The 27,017-nt window shown below is 31.8% G+C and overlaps 3 protein-coding genes and 3 long non-coding RNA genes across 9 annotated transcripts in view; 3 read left to right on the top strand and 3 right to left on the bottom strand.

Moving 5' to 3' along the window:
• LOC142223998 (uncharacterized) overlaps window positions 1–5,596 on the bottom strand; it is a 56,643-nt gene extending 51,047 nt beyond the window's left edge. Inside the window, exons 1-2 of one of the 4 annotated variants that reach the window (XM_075293804.1) lie at window positions 4,785–5,596; window positions 3,905–4,349 (exon numbers count right to left, since the gene is read on the bottom strand). The gene's annotated coding sequence lies outside the window, so the exon portion shown is untranslated. The remainder of the gene's footprint in view (window positions 1–3,904; window positions 4,350–4,784) is intronic. The other 3 variants (XM_075293805.1, XM_075293806.1, XM_075293807.1) reach the window with 3 other exon arrangements.
• Window positions 5,597–9,478: 3,882 nt separating this feature from the next.
• Window positions 9,479–12,932, bottom strand: Ku80 (X-ray repair cross-complementing protein 5 Ku80). Its single transcript, XM_075293802.1, has 6 exons — window positions 12,824–12,932; window positions 12,665–12,760; window positions 12,352–12,599; window positions 12,148–12,273; window positions 11,398–12,082; window positions 9,479–10,605 (listed from the first exon to the last, which is right to left on the bottom strand). The coding sequence occupies exons 1-6, from the start codon at window positions 12,836–12,838 to the stop codon at window positions 9,571–9,573; spliced, it is 2,205 nt and encodes a 734-aa protein (XP_075149917.1). The 5' UTR covers window positions 12,839–12,932; the 3' UTR covers window positions 9,479–9,570.
• Window positions 12,933–14,729: 1,797 nt separating this feature from the next.
• On the top strand, window positions 14,730–15,574 carry LOC142223994 (uncharacterized). The gene is made up of 3 exons (XR_012718991.1): window positions 14,730–14,981; window positions 15,046–15,151; window positions 15,217–15,574. It is a non-coding gene; the product is annotated as an uncharacterized LOC142223994 (long non-coding RNA).
• Window positions 15,575–16,551: 977 nt separating this feature from the next.
• Window positions 16,552–17,251, bottom strand: LOC142223993 (uncharacterized). The gene is made up of 2 exons (XR_012718990.1): window positions 17,137–17,251; window positions 16,552–17,079 (listed from the first exon to the last, which is right to left on the bottom strand). It is a non-coding gene; the product is annotated as an uncharacterized LOC142223993 (long non-coding RNA).
• A 1,498-nt stretch (window positions 17,252–18,749) lies between these two features.
• On the top strand, window positions 18,750–20,075 carry LOC142227481 (uncharacterized). Its single transcript, XR_012719854.1, has 3 exons — window positions 18,750–19,082; window positions 19,148–19,511; window positions 19,576–20,075. It is a non-coding gene; the product is annotated as an uncharacterized LOC142227481 (long non-coding RNA).
• A 1,108-nt stretch (window positions 20,076–21,183) lies between these two features.
• On the top strand, window positions 21,184–23,264 carry LOC142223992 (uncharacterized). Its single transcript, XM_075293801.1, has one exon. It carries the CDS (start codon window positions 21,428–21,430, stop codon window positions 22,421–22,423), a length of 996 nt encoding a protein of 331 aa, XP_075149916.1. The 5' UTR covers window positions 21,184–21,427; the 3' UTR covers window positions 22,424–23,264.
• The last annotated feature ends 3,753 nt before the right edge of the window (window positions 23,265–27,017 follow it).

Below are 27,017 nucleotides of genomic sequence, written 5' to 3'. Positions count from 1 at the left end.
AACTCATGCCAAATTTAATCTACCAAAATTTGAAGAAAATTTTTACACAAATTCACCAAATTAAAAATCCTAAATTTTTTCAAAAAATTTTTCTATAGAAAATTTTGTCAAAATTGTTTTCAATACAAAATTTTGTCAACATTTTTTTCTAAAGAAATTTTTAGCAAAATTTTATTTTTATAGAAAATTTTTGTAAAAGTTTTATTTCTATAGAAAATTTTGTCAAAATTTTATTTCCATCGAAAATTTTGTCAAAATTGTATTTCTATAGAAAATTTTCTCAAAATTTTATTTCTATAGGGATTTTTTTTGGAAATTTTATTTCCATCGAAAATTTTGTCAAAATTTTATTTCTATAGAAAATTTTGTCAAAATTTTATTTTCATAGAAAATTTTGTTAAAATTTTATTCCTGTAGAAAATTTTGTCAAAATTTTATTTTTATAGAAAATTTTGTGGAAATTTTATTTTTGTCAAAATTTTATATCTATAGAAAATGTTGTCAAAATTTTATTTCCATAGAAAATGTTGTTAAAATTTTACTCCTGTAGAAAATTTTATCAAAATTGTATTTTTATAGAAAATTTTGCCAAAATTTTATTCCAGAGAATATTTTGTCAAAATTTTATTTCAATGCAAAATTTTGTCAACATTTTAGTTCAATGGAAAATTTTGTCAAAATTTTATTTCTATAGAGAATTTTTTGAAAATTTTATTTCTATAGACAATTTTGTCATTTTATTTTTATAGAAAATTTTGTGGAAATTTTATATCTATAAGCATTCTTGTCAAAATTTTATATCTATAGACAATTTTGTCAAACTTTTATTTTCATAGAAAATTTTGTTAAAATTTTATTCCTGTAGAAAATTCTGTCAAAATTTTATATCTATAAAAAATTTTGATAAAATTTTATTTTTATAGAAAATTTTCCCAAAATTTTATTCCTATAGAAAATTTTGTTAAAATTTTATTCCTGTAGAAAATTTTGTCAAAATTTTATTTCTATAGAAAATTTTGTCAAAATTTTATTTCTATAGATTTTGTTAAAATTTTATTTCTATAGAAAATTTTGTCAAAATTTTATTTCAATGGAAAATTTTGTCAACATTTTAGTTCAATGGAAAATTTTGTCAAAATTTTATTTCTATAGAAAATTTTGTCAACATTTTATTTCTATAGAAAATTTTGTCAAAATTTTATTTCTATAGAAAACGTTTTCAAAATTTTATTTCTATAGAAAATTTTGTCAAAATTTTATTTCTATAGAAAATTTTGTCAAAATTTTATTTTGTTAGAAAATTTTGCCAAAATTTTATTTCTATAGGTTTTTTCAAAATTTTATTTCTATAGCAAATTTTGTTTCTATAGAAAATTTAGCGGAAATTTTATATCTAAATTTTTGTAAAATTTTATTTTGGTAAAATTTTATTTTTATAGAAAATTTTGCCAAAATGTTATTTTTATAGAAATTTTTTTAAAATTTTATTCCAGAGAATATTTTGTCAAAATTTTATTTCTATAGAAAATTTTGTCAAAATTTTATTTCTGTAAAGAATTTTTTGAAAATTTTATTTCTATAGGCAATTTTGTCAAAATATTATTTCTATAGAAAATATTGTGGAAATTTTATATCTATAAAAATTTTTGTCAAAATTTTATATCTATAGAAAGGTTTGTCAACATTTTATTTTCATAAAAGTTTTATTCCTGTAGAAATTTTTTTCAAAATTTTATATCTATAGAAAATTTTGTTAAAATTTTATTTTTACAGAAAATTTTGCCAAAATTTTATTTCTATAGACAATTTTGTTAAAATTTTATTCCTGTAGAAAATTTTGTCAAAATTTCATTGCTATGGAAAAATTTGCCAAAATTTTATTCCAGAGAATATTTTGTCAACATTTTATTTCTATAGAAAATTTTTTCAAAATTTTATTTCTATAGAAAATTTTGTCAAAATTTTATTTCTATAGGGTTTTTTTTTTTTAATGTTATTTCTATAGGGAATTTTGTTTAAATTTTATTTCTATAGAAAATTTTGTGGAAAATTTATATCTATAAAGATTTTTGTCAAATATTTATATATATACAAAATCTTGTCAAAATTTTGTTAAAATTTTATTCCTGTAGATAATTTTGTCAAAATTTTATTTTTATAGAAAGTTTTGCCAAAATTTTATTCCAGAGAATATTTTGTCAAAATTTTATTTCTTAGAAAATTTTGTCAAAAGTTTATTTCAAAGGAAAATTTTGCACAGGAAGAACAATTAGTTCTATAGTCAAGTGTGCGAAATTTGATTGGCATGGGTTTAGATTTATGTATAGCTCCCATATATATCTTTCGCCCGATATAGACTTATATGGCCCCAGAAGCCATATAAGTCCTAGTGAAATTTTGCACTAGGAGTACAATTAGTAGTGTAGTCAAGTGTGCCAAATTTTATTGAAATCGGTTCAGATTTAGATATAGCTCCCATATATATCTTTCTCCCGATATGGACTTATATATGCCCACAAGTCAGATTTTTATCCTGCACTATTGTGCACTATTGCACAAATAGTGGAATTGGTACTATAATCAAGTGTGCTAAATCTGATTGAAATCGGTTCAGATTTAGATATAGCTCCCATATATATCTTTCGCCCGAATTACACTCATATGACCACAGTGGGAAATCTTTTCCTCCGATTTACTTGAAATTGTGCACAGGAAGTAGAATTAACATTCTGACTGTCCGTACCAAATTTGGTTGAAATCGGTTCAGACTTAGATATAGCTCCCACATATAGCATTCGCCCGATTTACACTCATATGACCACAGAGGCCAATTTTTTCTGCGATTTAGTTTAAATTTTGCACGGAGAGTACAATAGCATTGTAGCTATGCGTGCCAAATTTGGTTGAAATCGGTTAAGATTTAGATATAGCTCCCATATGTGTATATGTTTTTCTTATTTCGACAAAAAATGATCAAAATACCCACATTTCACTTGTAAAATCGCCACTGCAACGTCGAAAACTTGTACAAATGACTCCAATTTGCCTATACTTCTACTACATATCTATCGACCGATAAATCATATATATACTTTGCCTCAAAATTGGTTCATATTTCAATGTTTCCCATATTTTTTTATATTCGAATATATATAGCATCCAACAAATTTGAATGATTTCAGAAGGTATCGAAAATGTATATCCACAAAGTGGTGCAGGGTATAATATAGTCGGCCCCACCCGACTTTAAACTTTCCTTAATTGTTTTTGGTACGAGATTCTACCAACTCTGGCAACCGTTCTCATGAGCCATATAATATAGTCGGTCCCACCCGACTTTAAACTTTCCTTAATTGTTTTTGGTACGAGATTCTACCAACTGTGGCAACCGTGCTCATGAGCCATAAAAACTTTCGTATTGCGCACATAGCTCTAATTCACAAGCTTCTGTGATATTCAGAACTTCCAACTATCATCCAAGTCGATGATGATTTTCGACCGTAATAGATTCGTGTTTCACAGAAGCATTTTCTCTTTACTATTTTATTGAATTTATGATTTGGTCCATATCCTCGAAGGCTTGTAAGGTTTTGGTTTCGACTTGTGGGACGCGAACTTAATGTAAGCTTTTACAAATAACTTCTTTTTTTTCAAATCTGACACGTGTCACTTCAATATGCACCCTAGTATTGATGGAATAGAGAAAAACATCACATGGATTTCACACTCGCATTTATTTGCCCATTACTTGAGTAAATATTGTATTTTAATACCTTTGGCCAGTAAACACCAATATTGATTGATTATCAATGTCAAGGATTACATCAACAACTATTATTAATACATGAAGCAATCAAATGAAGAAAGTAGGAAAAACGAATCAAAGTAAATCGTTTACACTCACCTGTTAGTTAGCAATCACTGTGAAAGAAATAACGGTAGAATGTCAATATGACAGCTGATAGTGGTAGTATATAAAAAACAAGAAATATACTGTTATTACTACTCCTCATCATATTATAAATTCTCTTGGTTTAATACTAGCTCTCACAAGAGAAGAGAGAGAGATGATGACTTATTAATGGTATTAGGTTATTTTGTTTCATAGAGCGGCAAGCGGCATACAAAGTGGGTAGTTTTTGGGGGGGTTGGCAAGCTGGTGTAACACTTCATATAAAAACACTAACAATTTTGCGGTGAGATATCGAAATGGTGTAGTTGTTTTTCGTAGTATGGGATATCTTTGATATACTACGTGTTAATTGCTTTACTTTTGATAATAGTTCTTTTCTAGATTGGCATTTATTTGTTGTTCTTGTTCTTCTTTCTTTTTTAACTATTTGTAGTTGCTGTTATGTGTAGTATTTTTGTTTTCTTGTATTATTGGTGTTGTTGTTTGATTCGATTTGACGAATATTAGGCATGTTTTCTTTTAGTAATATTTAGAGACTAAATGAGCAATGCAAGAATATCGTTGCGCTAATGTTTCAAAACATCTCGTTAGAGTAAATCAAGTCAGTATTGCCAGTTTGGATTTTGATAAAGTGGCATATCTTTAATTCACCATGAGATGTTATTGTGAATAAGTTTTTCAAAACCATGAAATTTAATGTAGGTAGACGAATGAAATAATTTAATTTACCATATATTATTATTTATTATTATTTTTATTCATCAACAATTAAAAACAATATGTGATTGCAAGTAAATAGTTAATTTTATTTTCATGTTCTTTTTTAATTTTTGGTCCATAAACATTTGGCTATTACTACAAGAAAACAAACCTATTTTTATATGTCGTCTTGCGCATATTCATTAACAATTGACCAGATATATTTTCATGTGACTAGAAATAAAGCATCGCACGTTTTGATTTGTTGTTATTGTTGTATACATATATTCACTTTATTAGTTTTTACAACACTTTATCACACAGTTATAATAGGGAATTTATTACGTTTTTTGTAAATAATTTAATAAATTTTCACTTGGCTTTTCTGTGATGTGTAACGTATTTCTTTTTTTGGGGAATCTACGTCTGTCTACTAACCTCGCTCACATCTATTCTATTGGCAACTGACCGAATGCGGAAGTTGAAATGATATTTATTTTCTTTTTGCAAATTCCCGTTGTCTAACTTTGCAAAATATCGTATCACAAATGGTAGAATCACATTAGCTAATAAATGATGTCAACAAGAGAACACACTAATAGCGTTTAATGGTTATTTTTCTTATTTGTAACTGCTTGCTGTCCGTTTGGGCCATCACATCCCTTGACTCTTACGTTGCAATGACACGCGCGTTTTTGTTTTGTAATTTTTAAACCAACAGCTGTTACGAAGAGAATATTTCGCCCACGGATTACCCAGCTACTATTGATGTCGTTCCTTTTTTCCCTTGGAAAATTTATACTGGCTGTTGTTCTTCCATACACACTTTTGGCTATGCAATTATACTGGTTATTTGCTGGTTTAATTAGGAATACGTCATCCTATTTATTATTGCAGTTATATTCATTAATTTTTTCCTTTGAATTTTCATTTCCGGAAGATTAGAAACGTTTTTTTCTTCACTTCTTTTATAACGTATGCCGCGATTGTTTATAGTCACCTTTTTTTGCCTTGTTAAATTATTTGCTGAGCTTATAGAGTTGCCATGTTTTCTTGGGGCTTGATGTAACTAAATCAAGACGTCGCGTAATTTCATTGTTACCAAGAATAGTTTAGACAAAAAACGCGATTTCATTAAAGAACAAGTATATACGGCAAAGCATCTTAAAACTTCTTAACATCATCATCTAAATTGTAAGTTAGTCCATACGGTATATAAAGGGTGATTCTTTTGAGGTTAGGATTTTCATGCATTAGTATTTGACAGATCACGTGGGATTTCAGACATGGTGTCAAAGAGAAAGATGCTCAGTATGCTTTGACATTTCATCATGAATAGACTTACTAACGAGCAACGCTTGCAAATCATTGAATTTTATTACCAAAATCAGTGGCAGAAAATCCGCTTTTTATCGACAAATTTTGTTCAGCGATGAGGCTCATTTCTGGTTGAATGGCTACGTAAATAAGCAAAATTGCCGCATTTGGAGTGAAGAGCAACCAGAAGCCGTTCAAGAACTGCCCATGCATCCCGAAAAATGCACTGTTTGGTGTGGTTTGTACGCTGGTGGAATCATTGGACCGTATTTTTTCAAAGATGCTGTTGGACGCAACGTTACGGTGAATGGCGATCGCTATCGTTCGATGCTAACAAACTTTTTGTTGCCAAAAATGGAAGAACTGAACTTGGTTGACATGTGGTTTCAACAAGATGGCGCTACATGCCACACAGCTCGCGATTCTATGGCCATTTTGAGGGAAAACTTCGGAGAACAATTCATCTCAAGAAATGGACCGGTAAGTTGGCCACCAAGATCATGCGATTTGACGCCTTTAGACTATTTTTTGTGGGGCTACGTCAAGTCTAAAGTCTACAGAAATAAGCCAGCAACTATTCCAGCTTTGGAAGACAACATTTCCGAAGAAATTCGGGCTATTCCGGCCGAAATGCTCGAAAAAGTTGCCCAAAATTGGACTTTCCGAATGGACCACCTAAGACGCAGCCGCGGTCAACATTTAAATGAAATTATCTTCAAAAAGTAAATGTCATGGACCAATCTAACGTTTCAAATAAAGAACCGATGAGATTTTGCAAATTTTATGCGTTTTTTTTTTTAAAAAAAGTTATCAAGCTCTTAACAAATCACCCTTTATATTAGACAAAAGAAAGGTCGATTAAATACGTATATATTCTGCCCGGTATATATAGGGAAGAAATAATTACGAACCAATATGAACTTTTTTGCGGTAATTATAGAGCCAGAATTGAAATATGGTGGTCGCTTTATATGAGGGCTATATACAATTATGAACACGAGTCTACCAAAAATTAGTAGTTCTATTGTAATTTATCTTGCATCGGCCTTACGGCTTTAAATTACAAAATTGAGCAAATAAAAATGAAAATGAAAAAAATGGCAGATTTTTTACTGTTCGGTAGATTGGTAGAATTCTTGATGTTTTGGAAGATTTTGCAAAATATTCATCTCCGACTAAGAGGCGCTTCATAAATTTCCTATAGAAATAACATTTTGACAAAATTTTCTATAGAAATAAAATTCTGACAAAATTTTCTATAGAAATATAAAATTTTGACAACATTTTCTATGGCAATAGAATTTTGGTATATTATTTTTGGCTCGATTGGCAATCGTGATTTTTCTGTGATTGGGGATCGGTTTATCTGGGGGGTTATATATAACTATAGATCGATACGGACCAGTTCTGGCATGGTTGTTGTCATATTCCAGCGCAATGTACAAAATTTCAACCGGATTTGATGAATTTGGCTACTTCAACAGGCTCCTGAGGTCAAATCTGAGGATCGGTTTATATGGGGGCTATATATAATTATAAACCGTTAACCAATTCTGGCATTTCAACCGAATGGTTGTCATATCTGGGGATTGGTTTGTATGGGGGCTATATATAATTATGGACCGATAAGACCAATTTGTGCATGGTTGTTAGAGACCATATACTAACACCACGTACCAAATTTCAACCGGTTCGGATGAATTTTGCACCTCTAAGAAGCTCCGGAGGTCAAATCTGGGGATCGGTTTATATGGGGGCCATATATAATTATGGACCGATATAGACCAATTTGTGCACGGTTGTTAGAGACCATATACTAACACCACGTACCAAATTTTAACCGGATCGGATGAATTTTTCTCCTCTAAGAGGCTCCGCAAGCCAAATCTGGGGATCGGTTTATATGGAGGCTATATATAATTATGGACCGATATAGACCAATTTGTGCATGGATGTTAGAGACCATCTACAAACACCACGTACCAATTTTCAACCGGTTCGAGTGAATTTTGCTCCTCCAAGGGGCTTCGAAGGTTAAATCTGGGGATCGGTTTATATAAGGGCTATATATAATTATAGGCCGATATGGACCAATTTTTGCATCGTTGTTAGAGACAATATACAAACACCACGTACCAAATTTCAACCGGATCGGATGAATTTTGCTCCTCTAAGAGGCTCCGGAGCTCAAATCTGGGGATCGGTTAATTTGAAGGCTATATATAATTATGGACCGATATAGACCAATTTGTGCATGGTTGTTAGAGACCATCTACTAACACCACGTACCAAATTTCAACCGGATCGGGTGAATTTTGCTCCTCCAAGGAGCTCCGGAGGTTAAATCTGGGGATCGGTTTATATAAGGGCTATATATAATTATAGGTCGATATGGACCAATTTTTGCACGAACCAAATTTCAACCGGAACGGATGAAATTTCCTGATTTTAGAGGCTCCGCAAGCCAAATGTGGGGATCGGTTTATATGGGAGCTGCATATAATTATAGGCCGATATGGACCAATTTTTGCCTAGTTGTTGGAGACCATATACTTACACCATGTACCAAATTTCAGCCGGATCGGATGAAAATTTGCTTCTCTTAGAGGATACGCAAGCCAAATTTGGGGATCGGTTTATATGGGGGCTATATATAATTATTGGCCGATACGGACCAATTTTTGCATGTTTGTTAGTGATCATAGACTAACACCATTTACCCAATTTCAGCCAGATCGGATGAAATTTGCTTCTCTTAGAGGATCCGCAAGCCAAATATGGGGTTCCTTTCATATGGGGGCTATACGTAAAAGTGAACCGATATGGCTCATTTGCAATACCATCCCATCTACATCAATAACAACTACTTGTGCCAAGTTTCAAGTCGATAGCATGTTTCGTTCGGAAGTTAGCGTGATATCAACAGACGGACAGACGGACGGATAGATATGCTTAGATCGACCCAGAATTTCACCACGACCCAGAATATATATACTTTAGTGGTCTTAGAGCAATATTTCGATGTGTTACAAACGGAATGACAAAGTTAATATAGTTTTATATTTATACATTAATTCTCAATTTGTTTAATTTTTTATTTTAAGGCAAGTTGGAAATATAATACATTTGCCTTACAATAAAAAATATTGCGCAATAACAGTGTTTTTAGCGCAGATTTTTACACTTGATATTTCACAAAATATCTAAATTTGTTTGGTACTTTTCCCCATCACACTTGGCAAATATTTAACAGAAGCCAAAAAGAGTTATTCGCTATAGTCAAACCAGCGATCACGACGGGGATATTTTCCAAAAACGGTGTCCAAATATTTTGAAAATGGTTCCAAAAAAATGTTTACAATCATTTTGGTAAAATATTTGCCTAATGTGACCATACTTAATTAGGAGTCTATGAAAGCGATGGGGTGTCCAAATATTTTGAAAATGGTTCCAAAAAAATGTTTACACTCATTTTGGTAAAATATTTGCCTAATGTGACCATACTTAGTTAGGAGTCTATCGGATAAGATTTAAAGCATTGGCAAAAAATTAACTGTATGAAGCAATTTTTCTTTTATTGATTATAAAAAATTACAAAAAATAAAAAATAATTAGTACATATAGCATAGTATATAACTATCTCAAAGGACCCCTTCATCCATATTAGCCAAAAGATCATCCATTTCTGTATCATTCATTTCGATTTGTTCTTGGGATAATGTAGAACCTTCGGCAAATTCAAGGCTATAAAAATCTTTTTCTTTTATCTGCTCATCCAAAGATGGTTCACCAATAAAACACAGGCCCAATTCATGTTTCACCACAACTTGATCCCAGAAAACTGACATGCGACGACTGGCAACTTCGGTTCTTATTGAGGATATATATTTATTATATTCCTCAAAAGCATTGAATATGAAGCAACGTTTTCGATATACTGACAAAGTGGCAGCAATCTTCTCAAATTCCTGGGGTGTAAGAGAATTTCTTTGGAATATAAGATCCCTGATTACTTTGCACAATTGCATTGAATAATGATTAAATTTAACATCACGCTGCGTACTATCTTTAATGGGGAACACATAGGCTTTCAGCAATTGTTCAAAATCTTCGGCCGGCGATGAAGATCGCACATGGTCAAATGCCAGTTGGGTATTATTATTTAAGTTCTGTGTAGCTTCATTGTCTTGAGATTGGGCGAGGGGTTTTTTATTCTCCCTTGCTTTGAGTTTTTTCAACCAATCATCGCTTACCTGCAGCGGGAATAATTTCTTTACATCTTTAACAGCATTTTTAGCTTCTTCTTCAAATTCCTCTGGAAGCTTCCAAAACATCTCAACAAAATTCTTATCTTTTAACATTTCCTGAAATTGTTCATCATCTTCACTGGCTTTGCATAGAATTTTTCTTTCCATTATATCCATAAAATTGCGTTCGTATATATGTGGTAGTTTTTCAAATGAGAGTAAATCTTTTTCAAATGTATTCCTTGGAGTTTGATCATCATCACATTTTAATGTTAAATCCATAGTATCGATAAGATGGTCCACCGCATCTAATTGTTCCTTTGAACACTCTGTATTTCGATTTGTCAATTTAGGAAATTCAAAGAAGTGATACTGTGAGTGATGAGCCATTTCAAGCATAGACAATGTGGCAGGACAATCATCTTCAATCTGAAAAATAAAATTTTGAAAATGATTTCTATAGAAATACAATTTTGACAAAATTTTCTATAGAAATACAATTTTGACAAAATTTTCTATAGAAATACAATTTTGACAAAATTTTCTATGGAAATAAAATTTTGACAAAATTTTCTATAGAAATAAAATTTGACAAAATTGTCTATAGAAAAAAAATTTTACAAAATTTTCTATAGAAATAAAATTTTGACAAAATATTCTATAGAAATAAAATTTTGACAAAATTTTCTATAGAAATAAAATTTTGACAAAATTTTCTATAGAAATAAAATTTTGACAAAAGTTTCTATAGAAATAAAATACAAATAAAATTTTACAACAATTTTCTATAGAAATAAAATTTTGATAAAAATTTTCTATAGAAATAAAATTTTCACAACATTTTTCTATAGAAATAACATTTTGATAAAAATTTTCTATAGAAATAAAATTTTGATAAAAATTTTCTATAGAAATAAAATTTTGATAAAAATTTTCTATAGAAGTAAAATTTTGATCAAAAATTTCTATAGAAATAAAATTTTGATAAAAATTTTCCTATAGAAATAAAATTTTGATAAAAATTTTCTATAGAAATAAAATTTTGATAAAAATTTTCTATAGAAATAAAATTTTGATAAAAATGTTCTATAGAAATAAAATTTTGATAAAAATTTTCTATAGAAATAAAATTTTTACAATTTTTTTTTAATTATTAATATCCTGATCACTTTACTCTATACTAGAATTTTTGTATTTTCTTTTTAGTTTTTAAAGACATACCTTATTGGGTAGCAAAACCACAATTCTGGGTTTATTAAATTTCTCACTAAACACCTTCCAACATAAAATAGCCCGATCAACTTCCAATAGTACCCGTACTAAGGCATCCAATTTCTTGGCCGAAGATGTCATACCACGTTGATGGATTATCATATAGGTCGATTCGCCAGCGAAATATTCATCATATACCAATTTCCGTGGTATAAAACCCATAAAAGTCAATCCAGGAGCTAATTTAATTTTATCATCATCCACAGTTTCATCATAGGCTATAGCAGAACCACCTAACATGTAGCCATCCATAAGATCATCTTTATCGATGCTCACTTGATTGCCATGAATAAAATAAGCAAATTCACGAACTAGAACTTCATCGGGTTCATTCCAGACTTTTTTCAGTTTAATGGTACATTCGTTTTTGGCAGCTATTATACCACTTATACTAATGCATATTTTCGAACCAATTCTCAGCTTGCTATTCCAAGTCCAGGGGCGTTTGTTATGAAATGTTAGAGCTGTTGGCAGAGCTTCCTTTAAGTTGCAGAGCTTTGCATTACATTCGGAAACTAAACGTAGTGCATATTTTTCATTTTCCAAACACTGGCTGGACTTTTTGCCTGGACCAAAGATTGCTTGGGGTAGGTTATCATTACTGGGATTATCAATGAAACAAATATTTGGAGATCTAAAATGGCGGCAAATAATATGAATAAAATATTTTTTCTTTTAAAGGCTATTAGTTAGACTCACACCACAATCAGATCAACGTTATTTGTTAAAAGTGATTCAGCAATGTCTTGAAAGGAATCATAAGAATTGTAGCCATCATTGAAATCGTAGAATAGTACTAGTCGAAGGCGTTGGATTTTTGTTGAACTGCAAAAACAGAAATATTTTTCAACATTTAGCAAAACTAAGGGCAATGAAATGAACTTAATCCTATTTCGAACTTACTCCATTCCCTTTCTAAGCATGCCAAATGCAACAACTAGAGCATCTAACCACTCTCCATTCTCCGATGGTGTTTCATTGACAAATTGATAGAAATTCATAAGTAACTGCCACGATGGTATTTGCAATTCTCCTGCGTATTGGACGATATTCAAGTAGCCTTCGTGATCATCTTCTGTGTTGACATCATTGTAGGTACGATCAGTGCCCACCAAAACAAATGATAAATAATCTTTTTTACCACAACATATCTGAAATTTTTATTTACCAATAAAGTTAGTTAATTAAAATAGACGGGAAAGACAAATATTCCTACCTTCTGTTTAATAATGTCCGAACAACATTTAATGGACTTTTCTCTGAAGTCGTCGGAAGCAAATTTTCGGACATCAACGATAAATATCATATATTCCTGTGAGTTGACAAAGAAATTAATATAGAATTTCACCAAATATTTATATTTTTAGAATATTACTTTATTATAAGCCATTTCGTCACAAAAAATAGCTAAACTCTTCAAGTTGGAATGTAAACAAAATAAAATTGTGAAATTGCCGCTTCCCGGTACGTATCAGCTGTTTTTGGAGCAACAGTGAAACCTTAATATTTACCATCATGGCTGAATAAGGAGGTTGAATCACGACAACAAAAACAACAAATTTCAATATGTTGTTTACAATTTTAAGAAGTCAAAATCAGCTGATAAAATAATCGTATGGCATTGGTAAAAGTGGCAATTATTTATTCTTTCAATTGTCCTGAAAAAATAATTAAAATCCAGAGAAAAATAAAGGTTCAAATTTAATTGTATCACCTATGAGTGATTGTGAAGTGGATAATTCATCCGAGGAACGCCGATATGAGACAAATAAGACTATAATACCCACCAAAGTTAAGAATGGAAGTCAGTCAAATGGATCTTCGCCATCTATTAACAAAAACAGTTTATGATGCAGTTTAAAAACTGATGTGCGTGGTATTTTGGGTCTGGAATATGTTATCAAGATACTCAAGTCATCTTTGAACAATTCTCCAGCTATGAATGCGCGAGTTTGTTTGAGATGCATTTGCTATGCAGTGTCATTTGGAGAGCTGCAATCACCATAAACATATGATTTTGACATCTTAAAATTTTGTCGAAATAAAAAAATTGTAATCATATGGGCCCATGATTTAACCTTCTTGTTCAGCCATGTTTACCATAATACATGGTTAATAGGCCATTTCGATTCATAATCACGTTGCCACTCATGCCAAAAATAATCTACCAAAAATCTACCAAATTTAAAAGAAATATCAATTTTTTTTCTATGGAAAATGTCGTCAACATTTTATTTCTATAGAAAATTTTGACAAAATTTTATTTCTATAGACAATTCTGTCAATATTTTAAAGGATTTTTGCAAAATTTCAGTTGTATAGAAAATTTTGACAAAATTTTATTTCTATAGAAACTTTTTGCAAAATTTCATTTCTATGGAAATTTTACTTCTATCGAAAATTTTGTCAAAATTTTATTTCTATAGAAAATTTTGTCAAAATTTTATTTCTTTAGAAATATTTGTCAAAATTTTATTCCTACAGAAAATTTTGTCATAATTTTATTCTTATAGAAAATTTTGTCAAAATTTTATTCTTATAGAAAAATTTGTCAACATATTATTTCTATAGAAAATTTCATCAAAATTTTATTTCTATAGAAAATTTTGTCAATTTTTTTTCTATAGAAAATTTTGACAAAATTCTATTTGTATAAAAAAAAAATTTGCAAATTTTCATTTCTATGGAAGATTTTGTCAAAATTTTATTTCTGTGGAAAATTTTGTCAAAATTTTACTTCTAAAGAAAGTTTTATTAAAATTTTATTTCTATAGAAAATTTTGTAAAAATTTTTTTTCTGTGTGAAATTTTGTCAAAATTTTATTTCTATAGAAAATTTTGTCAAAATTTTATTCCTTTAGAACTTTTTGTCAAAATTTTATTTGACATACCAAAACCATTCAAATACCACAACAGAGGACTTGAAGGATGCGGTGCCTGAGGTGTGACATGGGGCTGAATTGGGAGAAAAACTAGCATTTTAAAGTTCCATTTCATACTCATCGCTACCACAGACTCGTAAGTGACACTACAACAATCGCCAACTGTGATGGGGGAAGCGTATCAGAAAGTACAAAATGTACTTGAAAGTATTTTGCCATCAATAGGGCTGTTTTCTTTTAGCACTGGATGCAACATTTGTATGGGCTATCCAGAACATCGTTGCACTGGTGTTCTATCCAGAACAACTCATCCCAATAAACACAGGATGAGGGTTTTTCAAATGCAACAACTTTTCAGTTTGAGGGTAAATATAATTTTCAACATAAATTCAACTTGACTTGAAATAGCTCATCTTCAATACATCTTCAAATTGTTTGCGAATTACTTCCAATTTGCCAAAATGTTGACGAAATCTTTGAAAAGGTGTTGAAGATAATATGAGAAAACTTTGACAAAACACTACCCTAAAATGCAACGAAAAAACCATGTGGTTTTCAATACTTATTTGTGCAACGAAGTTCGTGGTCAATTGCAAGAAATAAAAAAAATGGAAAATTTTAGACAAATAACCAAATAGTTTATAAAAATAGGTAAGTGAAAATAAAAAATAAAATAAAACTTTAAGGAAGTCACGAAATGTATATCTCTTTGCAGAAAACTGAAATTATGGATTCCGCGTTCTTGAAAACATTAAAAAGCTGGCCGATGAAAAAATTGTGGACAATTAACTGGAACTGCTTCAAATAGTTTATAATAATTGGTACGTCAATATGAAAAATTAAATCAACACTTTAGAGAAGTCACTAAATTTAAATCTCTTTGCAGAAAACTAAAATCTTTGGATGCTACATTCTTGCAAACATTAAGAAGCTGACGAATGAAAAATGAGTGGCTTATCGACAAGAAAAAGTTTCCTGTCAAGAAAAAGTTTCCAGAAACATTACAAGTGCAACCTATTAAAATTGTTAAAAGCAACAAATTGTTGAAATCAACAACTTCTGGATGAACATGTGCATCACATCGTCAGTTTAATTCATATGCTATTATCAGTTTAAAATGGATATTTTGTGAATTCCTTCTGCTGGAAATCAATTCTAACACGCGGTCCAGTACGTTCCTAATTTAAAATTGCCCGCATGTTAATAAATGTTAATGCTGTTTTATGACACCAAAAGGAAGGAAATCGAATTATCAATGCAAAAGCGTTTCCTAATAATGTTTAAGATATTTAAAGTTTTGTTGTTTGTTTTTTGTTCTTATTTGTTGATATGTTTAATAAGATTATTATTTATCAATTGGTAATGTAGTGTATTATGTACCCTGCCAACATTTTTTGAATTTGGGGACTCTTTTGAGAATCCCCACTACGTCGAAAACAATCATATACGACATCAAAAACTCGTCGGAAAAGCGCCGTCACTATTGAGAAGTTGTACCACGCCAAGTTACTACAAAAATGTTTCGCATGAGTGCAATTATTAGGTGCCTTTATAGATCAATTTAGAACGACGCCAATAAGGGACCCTCCAAACAATCAGAAAAAGTGCATTTTAAGATAGTTGTATAAGAATCATTGTGGTCGAGTAAAACACGTTTGTTTAGATATTTATTAATTTGATTAAACATTTACAAATTCTTAAAAATATAACATTTATACCACTATCACATTAAGGCCGGTACTCTGTTTGTTGGTGCGAAAAAAGTTTCACTCAATCATTGTTTCGCGTTGAAAAATGATAGTGTTGACAATATATTTTGATGGAAAAAACAGCCATTTTGCAACTTTTTCGCGTTTATTTCATCGAAATGTATTGACAACATCGCAAAATGTCACGAAATGATTACATATACATAGGCAACTAGTGGCTCGATTTACACACATACACGCATACATAATAATTAAATTGAAAAAGAAGAAGCAGAAGTTATTTTACAAATAACTTTGGATTTAAACAATCTAATTTTACAATGCTTTACAATTTTATTTTTTGGACACAGCAATTAATTCTTGTGATTCCATTCATTGCTACCCCGGTACTATACATGTTGGTTAAAGTTCTAATGCTTGGTTGGTTGAAGTCAATTGCTGTTCTCCTTTTGTTAACATTTTGTTTTGTGTGTATTATCCCGATGCCCAGTACAAATGAAACGATTGTAAAATATAATTCACAAAATAAAGCTTTTATTTGTTAACATTTGTGATTAAATTTCATGTTTTATACATTATTTATGTTCTACAAGCGGCTAGATCTTGGTTGCTAGTTTATTACGGAAATACAACTCCATGTTATACTTTGTTTTCTCAATCGATCAGATTACATTTTTAAATAATAATCCGATCCACTTTTGCATTATAAATTCACCAAAATCAGTTTAATAAATAAATTATTTCTTAATTCACATTGCAAATGGCGCCATGTTATGAAAATACTGACTGATCGATTTACGTCAGTTTTTCAACTCGAAAAAAAAAACAAAGTATCACAAATGGAAAAAATTTCGCTAGTTTTTCGCATTTTTTGGTTTTGTATGGAGTTTCAACGCGAAAACCGAACAGAGTACCGGCCTTTACATTTAACATAATTTTTGGCATTAATGATGATGTTGAGTTACAAGTAGCGAGTTACATGTTGCTGCGTCTATCAACCAGTGTTTTTATTCCATGGAGGCAGCGTGTCTGTAAAATATCTGAAAAACAATCACTTTATTCCATTTGGAAAATCACCAAATTGTTCACCAATATACCTTTCACAATTTTAAGCGTATAATCTATGTTTTCAGAACTTTATTTTCGTTTTTATTTAATTAAAATATAACAAGCTGGTTGCGCTTGGCGTTTCACAAAAAAAATGGCTTTTTTAACAGTAGGGATGGCAAATTACTTGCATGTACTTTTTGATGTACCTTTTCATGATGGTTGAAGTGACATTTACGAGTCTGTGGTAACGATGAGGTTGAAATGGAACTTTGAAATGCTGGCAGGGTAGTGTAGTGTATTATTATATATTTTATTTTGATGAAAATTAATAAATTATACAAAATTCATAGAATTTTGGCTTTGACTTTCAATTTGAAGTGGGGATATCATTCATACAAATTTAGGTTGAAAAGTATTTGCAACGATGTTAATTTTGAATTTGACTCGCATCGAAAATTGTATGACAAATTATTGAGTAGCGATGCATTTCAATTTGAGGATAACACTTGAGATATTATTGCTAATGTGTTGAATTTCACTGTTGAGGGTAATGTCTGTTTTTTGTTGAGAACGCGATTTTCTCAAGAATTTCTCAACTTGAATATTACCCTAATCCTTTGAAAAAATGTTTGAAAAATTGTTGAAATTTAGCATTTTTCAAACGTTTGTGTTTATTGGGATGAAATTCAAAGTGGTACAGTGTCATAAATAATCGCAGCAGCAAATATTTATTACAAATTGGAGCATTTCATATATTAAAAATGCAAGATTTAACTTCTTTTCTGTGATTGTTTTTAAACAGCTGATGACAGTGTTGCATATTTTTGGAGATGTTCTGGATAAAGGTGGGTACTATGTTCGGTTTTCGAGTTGAAAATCACTTTATTTTCGCGATTACTTTTCCTGAAATAATCAAAATTATAAATTAAAACCAAAATATTCCTGTAAAGTCTTGCCGAAATCTAGGGGAACAAGAAACTGCGCATCACTTGAATTAATTTATCTGCTTCATATTGAACTGTTTTATTAAAGTAACCGCGAAAATTTCAACTCGAAAAGCGAACATAGTACTTACCTTAAGCGAGTACTCTGTTTTCTTTTAGTCCTTCACGGCTTAGGGTATCCAGTGCTAAAAGAAAACAGCCCTAATATTGTTACAAAAGCCATTTTATATTTTGTGAAACCCCAAGCGCAACTATCTTATTATAATTAATTTAAATAAAAACGAAAATGAAGTGCTGAAAACGTAGTTATTACGCTTAAAATTGTGAAAGGTACATTGGAGAATAATTTTTGAATTTCCAAATGGATTAAAGTGATAGTTTTTCAAATATTTATTTCAGACACGTTCCCCGCCAACATTTTTTGAATTTGACGGCGCTTCTGAGAATCCCCACCACGTCCAAAACGTCGGAAAAGCGCCGTCACTATTGAGAAGTTATACCACGCCAAGTTACTACAAAAAAGCATCGCATGAGTGCAATTATTAGGTGCCTTTTTTAATAAATTTAAAACTACGCCAATAAGAGACCCTTCAAACAATCAGAAAAAGTGAATTTTAAGATAGTTGTAAAAGAATCATTGTGGTCAAGTAAAACACGATTGTTTAGATGTTTATCAATTTGATTAAACATTTATAAATTCTTATAAATATAACATCCCAATAAACACAGGATGAGCGTTTTTCAAATGCAACACCTCTTCAGTTTGAGGGTAAATATAATTTTCAACATAAATTCAACTTGACTTGAAAAAGCTCATCTTCAATACATCTTCAAGTTGTTTGCGAATTACAACCAATTTGGCAAAATGTTGACGAAAACTTTGAAAATGTGTTGTAGATAATTGGAGCAAACGTTGACAAAACACTACCCTGAAATGCAACGAAAAAACCACATGGTTTTTAATACTACTTTGGACAACAAAGTTCGTGGAAGAAATACAAAAATGTGGAAATTTTTTAATAATCAATTGAAATTGCTTATAATAATTGGTAAGTAAAACTAAAACACGAAATGAAAACTTTAAGGAAGTCACTAAACTCAAATCTCTTTGCAGAAGACTAAAATATTTGGATGCTGATTCTTGGACACATTAAGAGGCTGGCCGATGAACAATGGTAGTGGCTTATCGCGAAGAGAAAGTTTCCATAAATCAAAGTGCAACCAAAAAAACTTGGTATTTATGCTTTTCCATATCAACAACTACTGGATGATAATTCGCATCACATCGATAGTTTAATTTGCATCGCATCATCGGTTTAATTTGTTATTTTGTGAATTGAAATTGCTGGAAATTTATTCCAATTATCTGGTCATCAAGTTCCTGAAAATTGCCAGTATTTTAATAACAACAATTTTGTAACACCAACGTTCTTGAGGAAATCACGAAGTACGTGGTCAGTTGGAAGAAATACAAATTGGTAAGTCAAAATAAAAAGTGAAATGAAAACATAATGGAAATCACAAAACTCGATTGTTTTGCAGAAAACTAAAATGATTGGATGGTATATTCTTGGAAGATGTTGGCCGATGAAAAACCAATGAAGGAAACAACAAAGAAAAGTTTTCAGAAAACTTACAAAGTGCAACCAATTAAAACAAAGTGCAACAATTCCTATATCAAGAACTTCTGGATGAAAATGTGCATTACATCAATTTACATCCCGTCATCAGGTTGATATTTTGTGATTTCCTCTTGCTGGAATCTATTCTAACACACAAGCCAGCAAGTTCCTCGATAGTAATTATTTCAAATTGCCAGCATATTAATTAATAGTTATTTGACACCAACATTATGGAGGAAATGGAATTATACGTGTAAAAATGTTTAAGATATTTAAAGTTGTATTCATAGTTTTATTTATTAATACGTTTAATAAGATAATTACATTTTGATTATCATTTTTATATATTATTAATGTTATTTTTAAGATTATTATATTTGTTAACGAAAAAAATAATAAAATTTACAAAATCCCTAGAAATTTAGTATTGACTTTTAATTAGAACTAGGATTGACTTTCATACAAATTGTGGTTTGAAAGTATTCGCAACAATGCTAATTTTTTATTTTTCTCACGTTGAAAACTGTTTGAGAAATTATTGAGCAGCGGTGCATTTCAATTTGAGGATTACAATTGAGAAATTATTGCTATTGTGTTGAATTTTACTGTTGAGGGTAATGTCTGTTTTTTGTTGAGAACGCGATTTTCTCAACAATTTCTCAACTTGAATATTACCCTAATCCTTTGAAAAAATGTTTGAAAAATTATTGAATTTTAGTATTTTTCAAACGTTTGTGTTTATTGGGATACCACTATCACAACACATTTAACATACTTTTTTTCATTAATAATAGAATGATGTTGATTTACAAGTGGCAAGTTGTGTTACATGTTGCAGCGTCTATATGCCAGTGGTTTTATTCTCGATGGAGGCAGCGTGTTTGTAAAATATCTGAAAAACAATCATTTTATTCCATTTGGAAAGTCAAAAATTGTTCAGCAATATACCTTTTACAATTTTAAGCGAAATAACTATGTTTTCTGCACTTCATTATCGATTTTATTTAAATAAATTATAGGAATCTAGTTGCGCTTGGTGTTTCATAAAATATAAAATGGCTCTTGTAACAATAGTGATGGCAAAATAATTTCATGTATATTTCATACGCTTCCCCATCACAGTTGGCGATTGTTGCAGTGTCACTTACGAGTCTGTGGTAGCGATGAGGATGAAATGGAATTTTGAAATGCTGGCAGGGAAAATGTACTTTTTCCTATAGGAAACTATATATAGTCAAATTCAAAAAATGTTGGCAGGGTCGTAACAATTGAGTTGTTGAGAGGCGAGTTCAGTGAACATTTTATTTCACATTCGGAACCGGTCAATTGGCCACCAAGATACTACGATTTAACAATAACTTTAAAAAGTCAACATTGGTCTTTTCCATTTCCGTTTTGCTGAGCGAACAAACCCATGGTAATTTAACATGCATGTGTTATCAAGATGTAGGAAAAGGGGCACCTACTGCATTTATTTGTTAAAAAACCATGAAACAATATCAGTATGGATGGGAATGCATCAAGTTGAAGTTCATTTGGAAAACGTATAGGAAGAAGGATGTGTTAGTACCCCATCTTTATATGAAGATAAGTCAAATTGCATTTGAGTGGATACCTTGTTGCAGCTGTTGTTGGTTGATGTTGTTGTCATTTATCGAATTTGTTGTAATTTTACAGCTGTTTGTATGTTGTCATTTATCCAGCATGAATCATTACCTCATTTCTCTGAGATCAACAGTTTTGTCTAAAAGTCGCACAACTAAGGTGGTAGAATGGCCGCAATTTCTATCGATCCCTTAAAATTTAAAGCGTCATTGACTCAAAATGATCTAGTGAAGAACTATGATGAAACAATGGAAAAGATGGATCCAGATTCCGAAGACTACGACGAGTTGTGGGAGAATTTTTCTCAGGTCGTTGTTGATTGCATATCCAAGATATTGTTCGAGACAAAAACGCTTAACAAAGCGGATACAGAGAAGGCAAGTTGTCTGCTAAAGAAATATAGAGAGGATGCCTGTTTCATAAATCCCACTTTTTTCAATCAATGGATTTATAAATTCCGAGATGAATTATTGAAAAAGACAGAATTATTGGACTTTTGGAAAAATGAAATGGTAGCCAAGGAGCTGGGACCTTTGTGGGCTAGAGATTGTGATTTCTATGATGAAATGGATGATCCTAAACCGGTTGAATTTTATAAGCAATTAGGTTGTGAAGCACCTTGGCTGAAGGAGAAAGATACAACCGAGAAAACAGAAGCACAACATCCTCTTAATTTAATGAGCAACACTGCTGCAGGGGGAGCAGGCATTTCCAACGTTTCTGGAGCAAAAAAATCATTAAAGAAAATCACTAAGGAGAATGCCTTGGAAGATTACAAAAATAATATGCTTGCCCAACAGGATATAAACTCAGACGATGAAGAAGCCTATAAAAAGATCTTTGGAGAAGTTCGTGATATTTTGTGGCAATTGCTTTTCGATGAGCCCTCACTAACGGAGGAACGATCAAAAATGGCTGCTGGTCTTTTGCAGGAATATAAAACAGATGCATGTTTCTTTGCTCCCTACGATTATAACACTTGGATAGAAAAAGTTCGTGATGAGCTTTTTAAACGTAAATATTTCGATTTCTGGAAAATCATTGTAAAAGAGCAATTGGGTTTGTGTTGGGCAAAAGATTCGGACTTTTTTGATGATATGGATGATCCCAAACCCATGGCTTTCTATAAATCTGGAGATGAGTTAATGAAACACAAAAAATAAGTAAAATGAATCTCGCAAAAGGGATTATAGTTCCATAGCATACAAAATACAAAAAAGAAAAAAATATTTATATAAAAAGGTGGTCCCACCATAACGAGTGATGATAATAGAATTAAAACAAAACATTTTGTAAAACAAACAACAAACTATGATGTAAATATCAAAATCAATAATTACATGAAATAGACTACTCCCTATGTAGTAGTAATAGAATACAAAAGCTTACTATATACTAAGGCTGTCACCTGGAATTTTTTATTTTGAATCCGGGGATTTTTCGGGATCCCGAAAAAATAATTCCAATTTGTTAAATTTGTGAGTTTTCAGCATTATTTATTAATAATTTGGAGTCTTCATTCAGTGCAAACGGCCCTTAGATTTCATACCCGACAAATTGAGTTAATAAACATTTATGGTAAACCTTGAGTAAGAATTTAATTTCCCCGGATTCCGAGAAAAAATCCCGGGATCTATATTTTGAAATCCCGAATCCCCGGGATTTATAGAGATTGATCCCGAATGACAGCTCAATTATATACCGATTAATATTTTTAAATTTTGAAGTCAATTCATAACTGCTATCTTAGCACCCAAGGCATATTAAAAGGTGTCGTCTTAGAATGTACCAATAATTTGACACATGGAATATCTACTTAAGAAATTTCTTCTAAAATATTTTTTTATTTTTTTTTTATAATTTTATATACATAAATGTCTGTATAAATGGTCATTCATTATCTCAGATGGTCTGTTGTAATATAAAAAATACGAATGATATTTGTAATGTATTTTTTGCTTTCATATAAAAATAAATAATACTTAGACCACAATGCCTTACAAACACCTGTTTATATTTTGCTGGTTTTTTTTATTAATCATATGAAGTACATATATCATCTTCTGAAGTACTTACAACTTTAGTCATCAATGATCTACTTTTCTTAGAATGAACTCGTAAGATAAACGAAACGTAAGCGGTGTCGAATAAATTAGTGCCTACATTTTAAACACCCTTACGGTCATTTTCATGTATCTCCGTTAGACTTTAACTCCCAGTTAACAGAAAGTAAAATCGAAATATCTTCTCTTCGGTTAACTTTAACTGAAATTTTTTTAGTAGTCAAGTTCCTAACTGGCATATGGCAAGATGAGAGACATGTCCATAGTACGGTTTAAAAGTTCGTTAGCTAACATAGCACTAATGGAGCTTTAGTTTCTATAGTATTACCCTATTTACACGCAAATTTGTTAGTAGACACAGAAGAACAGTTTACTGAAAAAGAGAAAGCAATTACTAAAAAAATTGCAAACATTGTCTGCTATTTAAAAAAAAATCTTTTATTTTATGATTGTAGTCCATCAAAGGAAGATTTTTTATTCTGAAACCTTTTAATTATTTTATTTTTTTTATTTAATTTTGTTATCTCTATATTAATTTTTTTTGGGTCGGCCGAGGTATGAACAGTTCCACTTATAAGGTATTAACAGTTCCACTCTCTGCTTCTCATCCTTTTTCGGCATCCAGAAGTTTTGAGATCGAGTTATAGTTATGAAGAGATGAGCTGATATTAAAGCTTGGACTTGAAAGCCACTGTGGTGCAATGGTTAGCATGTCCGCCTTGCATACACAGGGTCGTGGGTTTAAACCCAGTTTCGACCAAACACCAAAAAATTTTACAGCGGTGGGTTATCCCACCTCAGTAGTGCTGGTGACATTTCTGAGTGTTTCAAAAGCTTCTCTAAGTGGTTTACTGCAATGTGAAATGCCTGGAATATCGGTCTGCCCCTATACCTATCCTAACCTAAAGCTTGGACTTTTCATATGGACTCTTTGATTTTTTCAAAATTTTGAAAAATTCGAATATTTGATGGGCATTTTCTTCCTTTTTCCGCATTAAGAAGTTTTGCAATCGTCAATGTAGATCAATGAGGATTTTTTGTGTTGGATTTTTTTATCTACCTCACAGTACTTTTTTGAATCATTTTCAATCGAAAAATTGCAGATATTTCCAGATTGATAAGAACTATACGAATATTCAGAAGAAATCTAAAAGAAAGTCGCGTGACCAAGAGGGTAGACAACTTATTTATTTTCGTTCGGTTATGTCATTGACCTCTTACTTATCTGTATAATAAATTTTTTTCGGTTTCTGGGGTCGGCAAGGTTAGTCTGGCGAATCTTATCATTTATGATACTTTGAACAATGTTCTCAGCTTTATAAATAAAAGATAGAGTTAGTCGTTTTATTCTCTGATTATAGAAGCCAAGGAAAACGACTTAAGTATGTTAGGTCTTTTTTTAGTTATCCAAATATGCTAAAATTATGGACTTCATCACATCAATACTTATGTTGGTGTCAATTAGATGATAGATTGAATTAAAAATAATGCACATCCCAACTTAGTACTCAAGGATGTTTATATTATCGAAGTAGTGCATTAAAATTAGATCCAGAGAATAAAGCCGACCAATTTTTGTAGGCGGCCGCTGACACCATATTTTTACCACCGACGTGGTGGAGTGAAAGCTACGCCGATATAAATTATTAGATTAGTTCTAGTTATTTCACTGCAAGAAATTTGAGGATATCTCCCACCAAATCCTCAACCACACTATTCACTACATGGACGGCGGAAGTACGCAGGCAGTTGAATGTCAAAGTCGATGGCGAAACAATTCCGACAACAAATTACCCCAAGATTCTCGGGGTCACATTCGACAACATTTTTAAGTCGTCCGCTCATGCCACTGCAATTTGTGATAAGCTCCGCGGTAGAAACAAGGTCCTCAAGTCGCTTGCGGGCAGCACTTGGGGTGCGCACAAAGAAACCTTGTTAACTACATATAAGGCAATTGGCCGGTCAGTGGTAAACTATTCAGCGTCAGTGTGAACACCTCAAACGAACGATACGCAGTGGAATAACATACAGACCTGTCAGAACTCTGCCCCTAGAACCGCAACAGGATGTCTCCGCAGTACACCCCTGGATCACCTTTATGCGGAGACCAAGGTCATCCCAGTGCGTCGACAAAATTACATGTTGTCAAAGCAGTACCTCTTGGGTTGTCATCGAAGTTGTCATCCGAATCACCATCTTGTCGATAGACAACCTCCACCCAGGAATGTAAGGGTTGATCTTCACCTTCTAGAGCCCGAGATCCAGCGTTACAAAAGAGAGCCTCTAGATCAGGCAGCATACCAGACAGGTCTGAACAGGATTCATGAGGATACTGTAGCTGAAGCGGCGAGAAGCTACAAGGTTAATCCTGTTCTCGGAGTCCGACCGCCGCCCATAGCACCGGAGGAGAGAGACCTTCCACGGCAGACAAGGGTAGGTTTGGCCCAACTAAGATCAGGCAAGTGCAGCCGCCTCAATTCATACTTATCAGTGATTGATAGCAGCGTAGCTGACTTGGGTCCCATCTGTAATCAAGGGCCACATGACACTCGTCACCTTTTTGCTTGCCCAGCTAAGCCTACCTGTCTCACTACCAGATCACTCTGGACACACACCATCCTTGTCGCAGAGGTCCATGATCTGGCTACCAGCTGAACTACTCAAGCATAGAACAAAATGGATGAAACCACATTAAAAAACTGTTACAACAACAACATTAGATTAGTTGTACAATCGGTCTTAACTTTTCATTCATACCTTCTGAGCAGAGAATGAAGCCGACCTATTTTTGTCGGCGGCGGCTAACACTAAATTTTTGCCTCCGGCGGCGGCGGCTTGACGGCTAAGCCGATAAAAAATTGTCTGTTCGGCGGCGCAAAATTATCTATTATAAAATCAATTTGAAGTTTTCCGAATTGTAATGAGATTAGTTGTACAACCAATCTTACAACCAAATTTACATTTCATTCAAATTTTTTGAGCTAAATTTTTGTAAAACTATTATAGAAACTTGATACTAATTGATTGAAAGTGGAAAGTTCAAAATTTTGACAAAAACTATAACAAATATTATTAAATTTTTCTGATATAAATCAATATTTTAGATTAATTGGCGGCTAAATTTAAGTCGAGATGAGTCGACATATTCGGCGGCGGCGTCGACTGCTAAAAACGGGTCGGCGACGGCTAAAATCGGCGGCACGACTCGGCGGCTTCATTCTCTGCTTCTGAGCATTAATCTAAAATATTGATTTATATCAGAAAAATTTAATAATATTTGTTATAGTTTTTGCAAAAATTTTGAACTTTCCACCTTCAATGAATTAGTATCAAGTTGCTATAATAGTTTTACAAAAATTCAGCTCAAAAAATTTGAATGAAATGTAAATTTGATTGTAGGATTGGTTGTACAACTAATCTCATTACAATTCGGAAAACTTCAAATTGATTTTATAATAGATAATTTTGCGCCGCCGAATAGATAATTTTTTATCGGCTTAGCCGTCAAGCCGCCGCCGCCGGAGGCAAATATTTAGTGTCAACCGCCGCCGACAAAAAAGGGTCGGCTTCATTCTCTGCTTCTGAGCGGAGATATTGCAAAATTGTTATAGCAACTTGATATTTAAGGATTGTGGGCGGAAAGTTGATAATTTTAACAGAAAATACCACAATTACAAATACATTTTCCTGATGT

Source organism: Haematobia irritans, chromosome 2, assembly GCF_050003625.1.
Source record: "Haematobia irritans isolate KBUSLIRL chromosome 2, ASM5000362v1, whole genome shotgun sequence".
Classification (NCBI taxonomy): Eukaryota; Metazoa; Arthropoda; class Insecta; order Diptera; family Muscidae; genus Haematobia; species Haematobia irritans.
This window is presented reverse-complemented; position numbering and strand designations above follow the sequence as displayed.

Excerpts from the sequence above, each read along its gene's own strand:
- Ku80 (XM_075293802.1), bottom strand. Across the intron at positions 12,600-12,664 it reads CGGACATTATTAAACAGAAG|ATATGTTGTGGTAAAAAAGA; the intron begins GTAGGAATATTT and ends TAAAAATTTCAG. Across the intron at positions 10,606-11,397 it reads TGGTTTTGCTACCCAATAAG|ATTGAAGATGATTGTCCTGC; the intron begins GTATGTCTTTAA and ends TTTATTTTTCAG.
- LOC142223992 (XM_075293801.1), top strand. The coding sequence starts at position 21,428 with ATGGCCGCAATTTCTATCGATCCCTTAAAATTTAAAGCGTCATTGACT.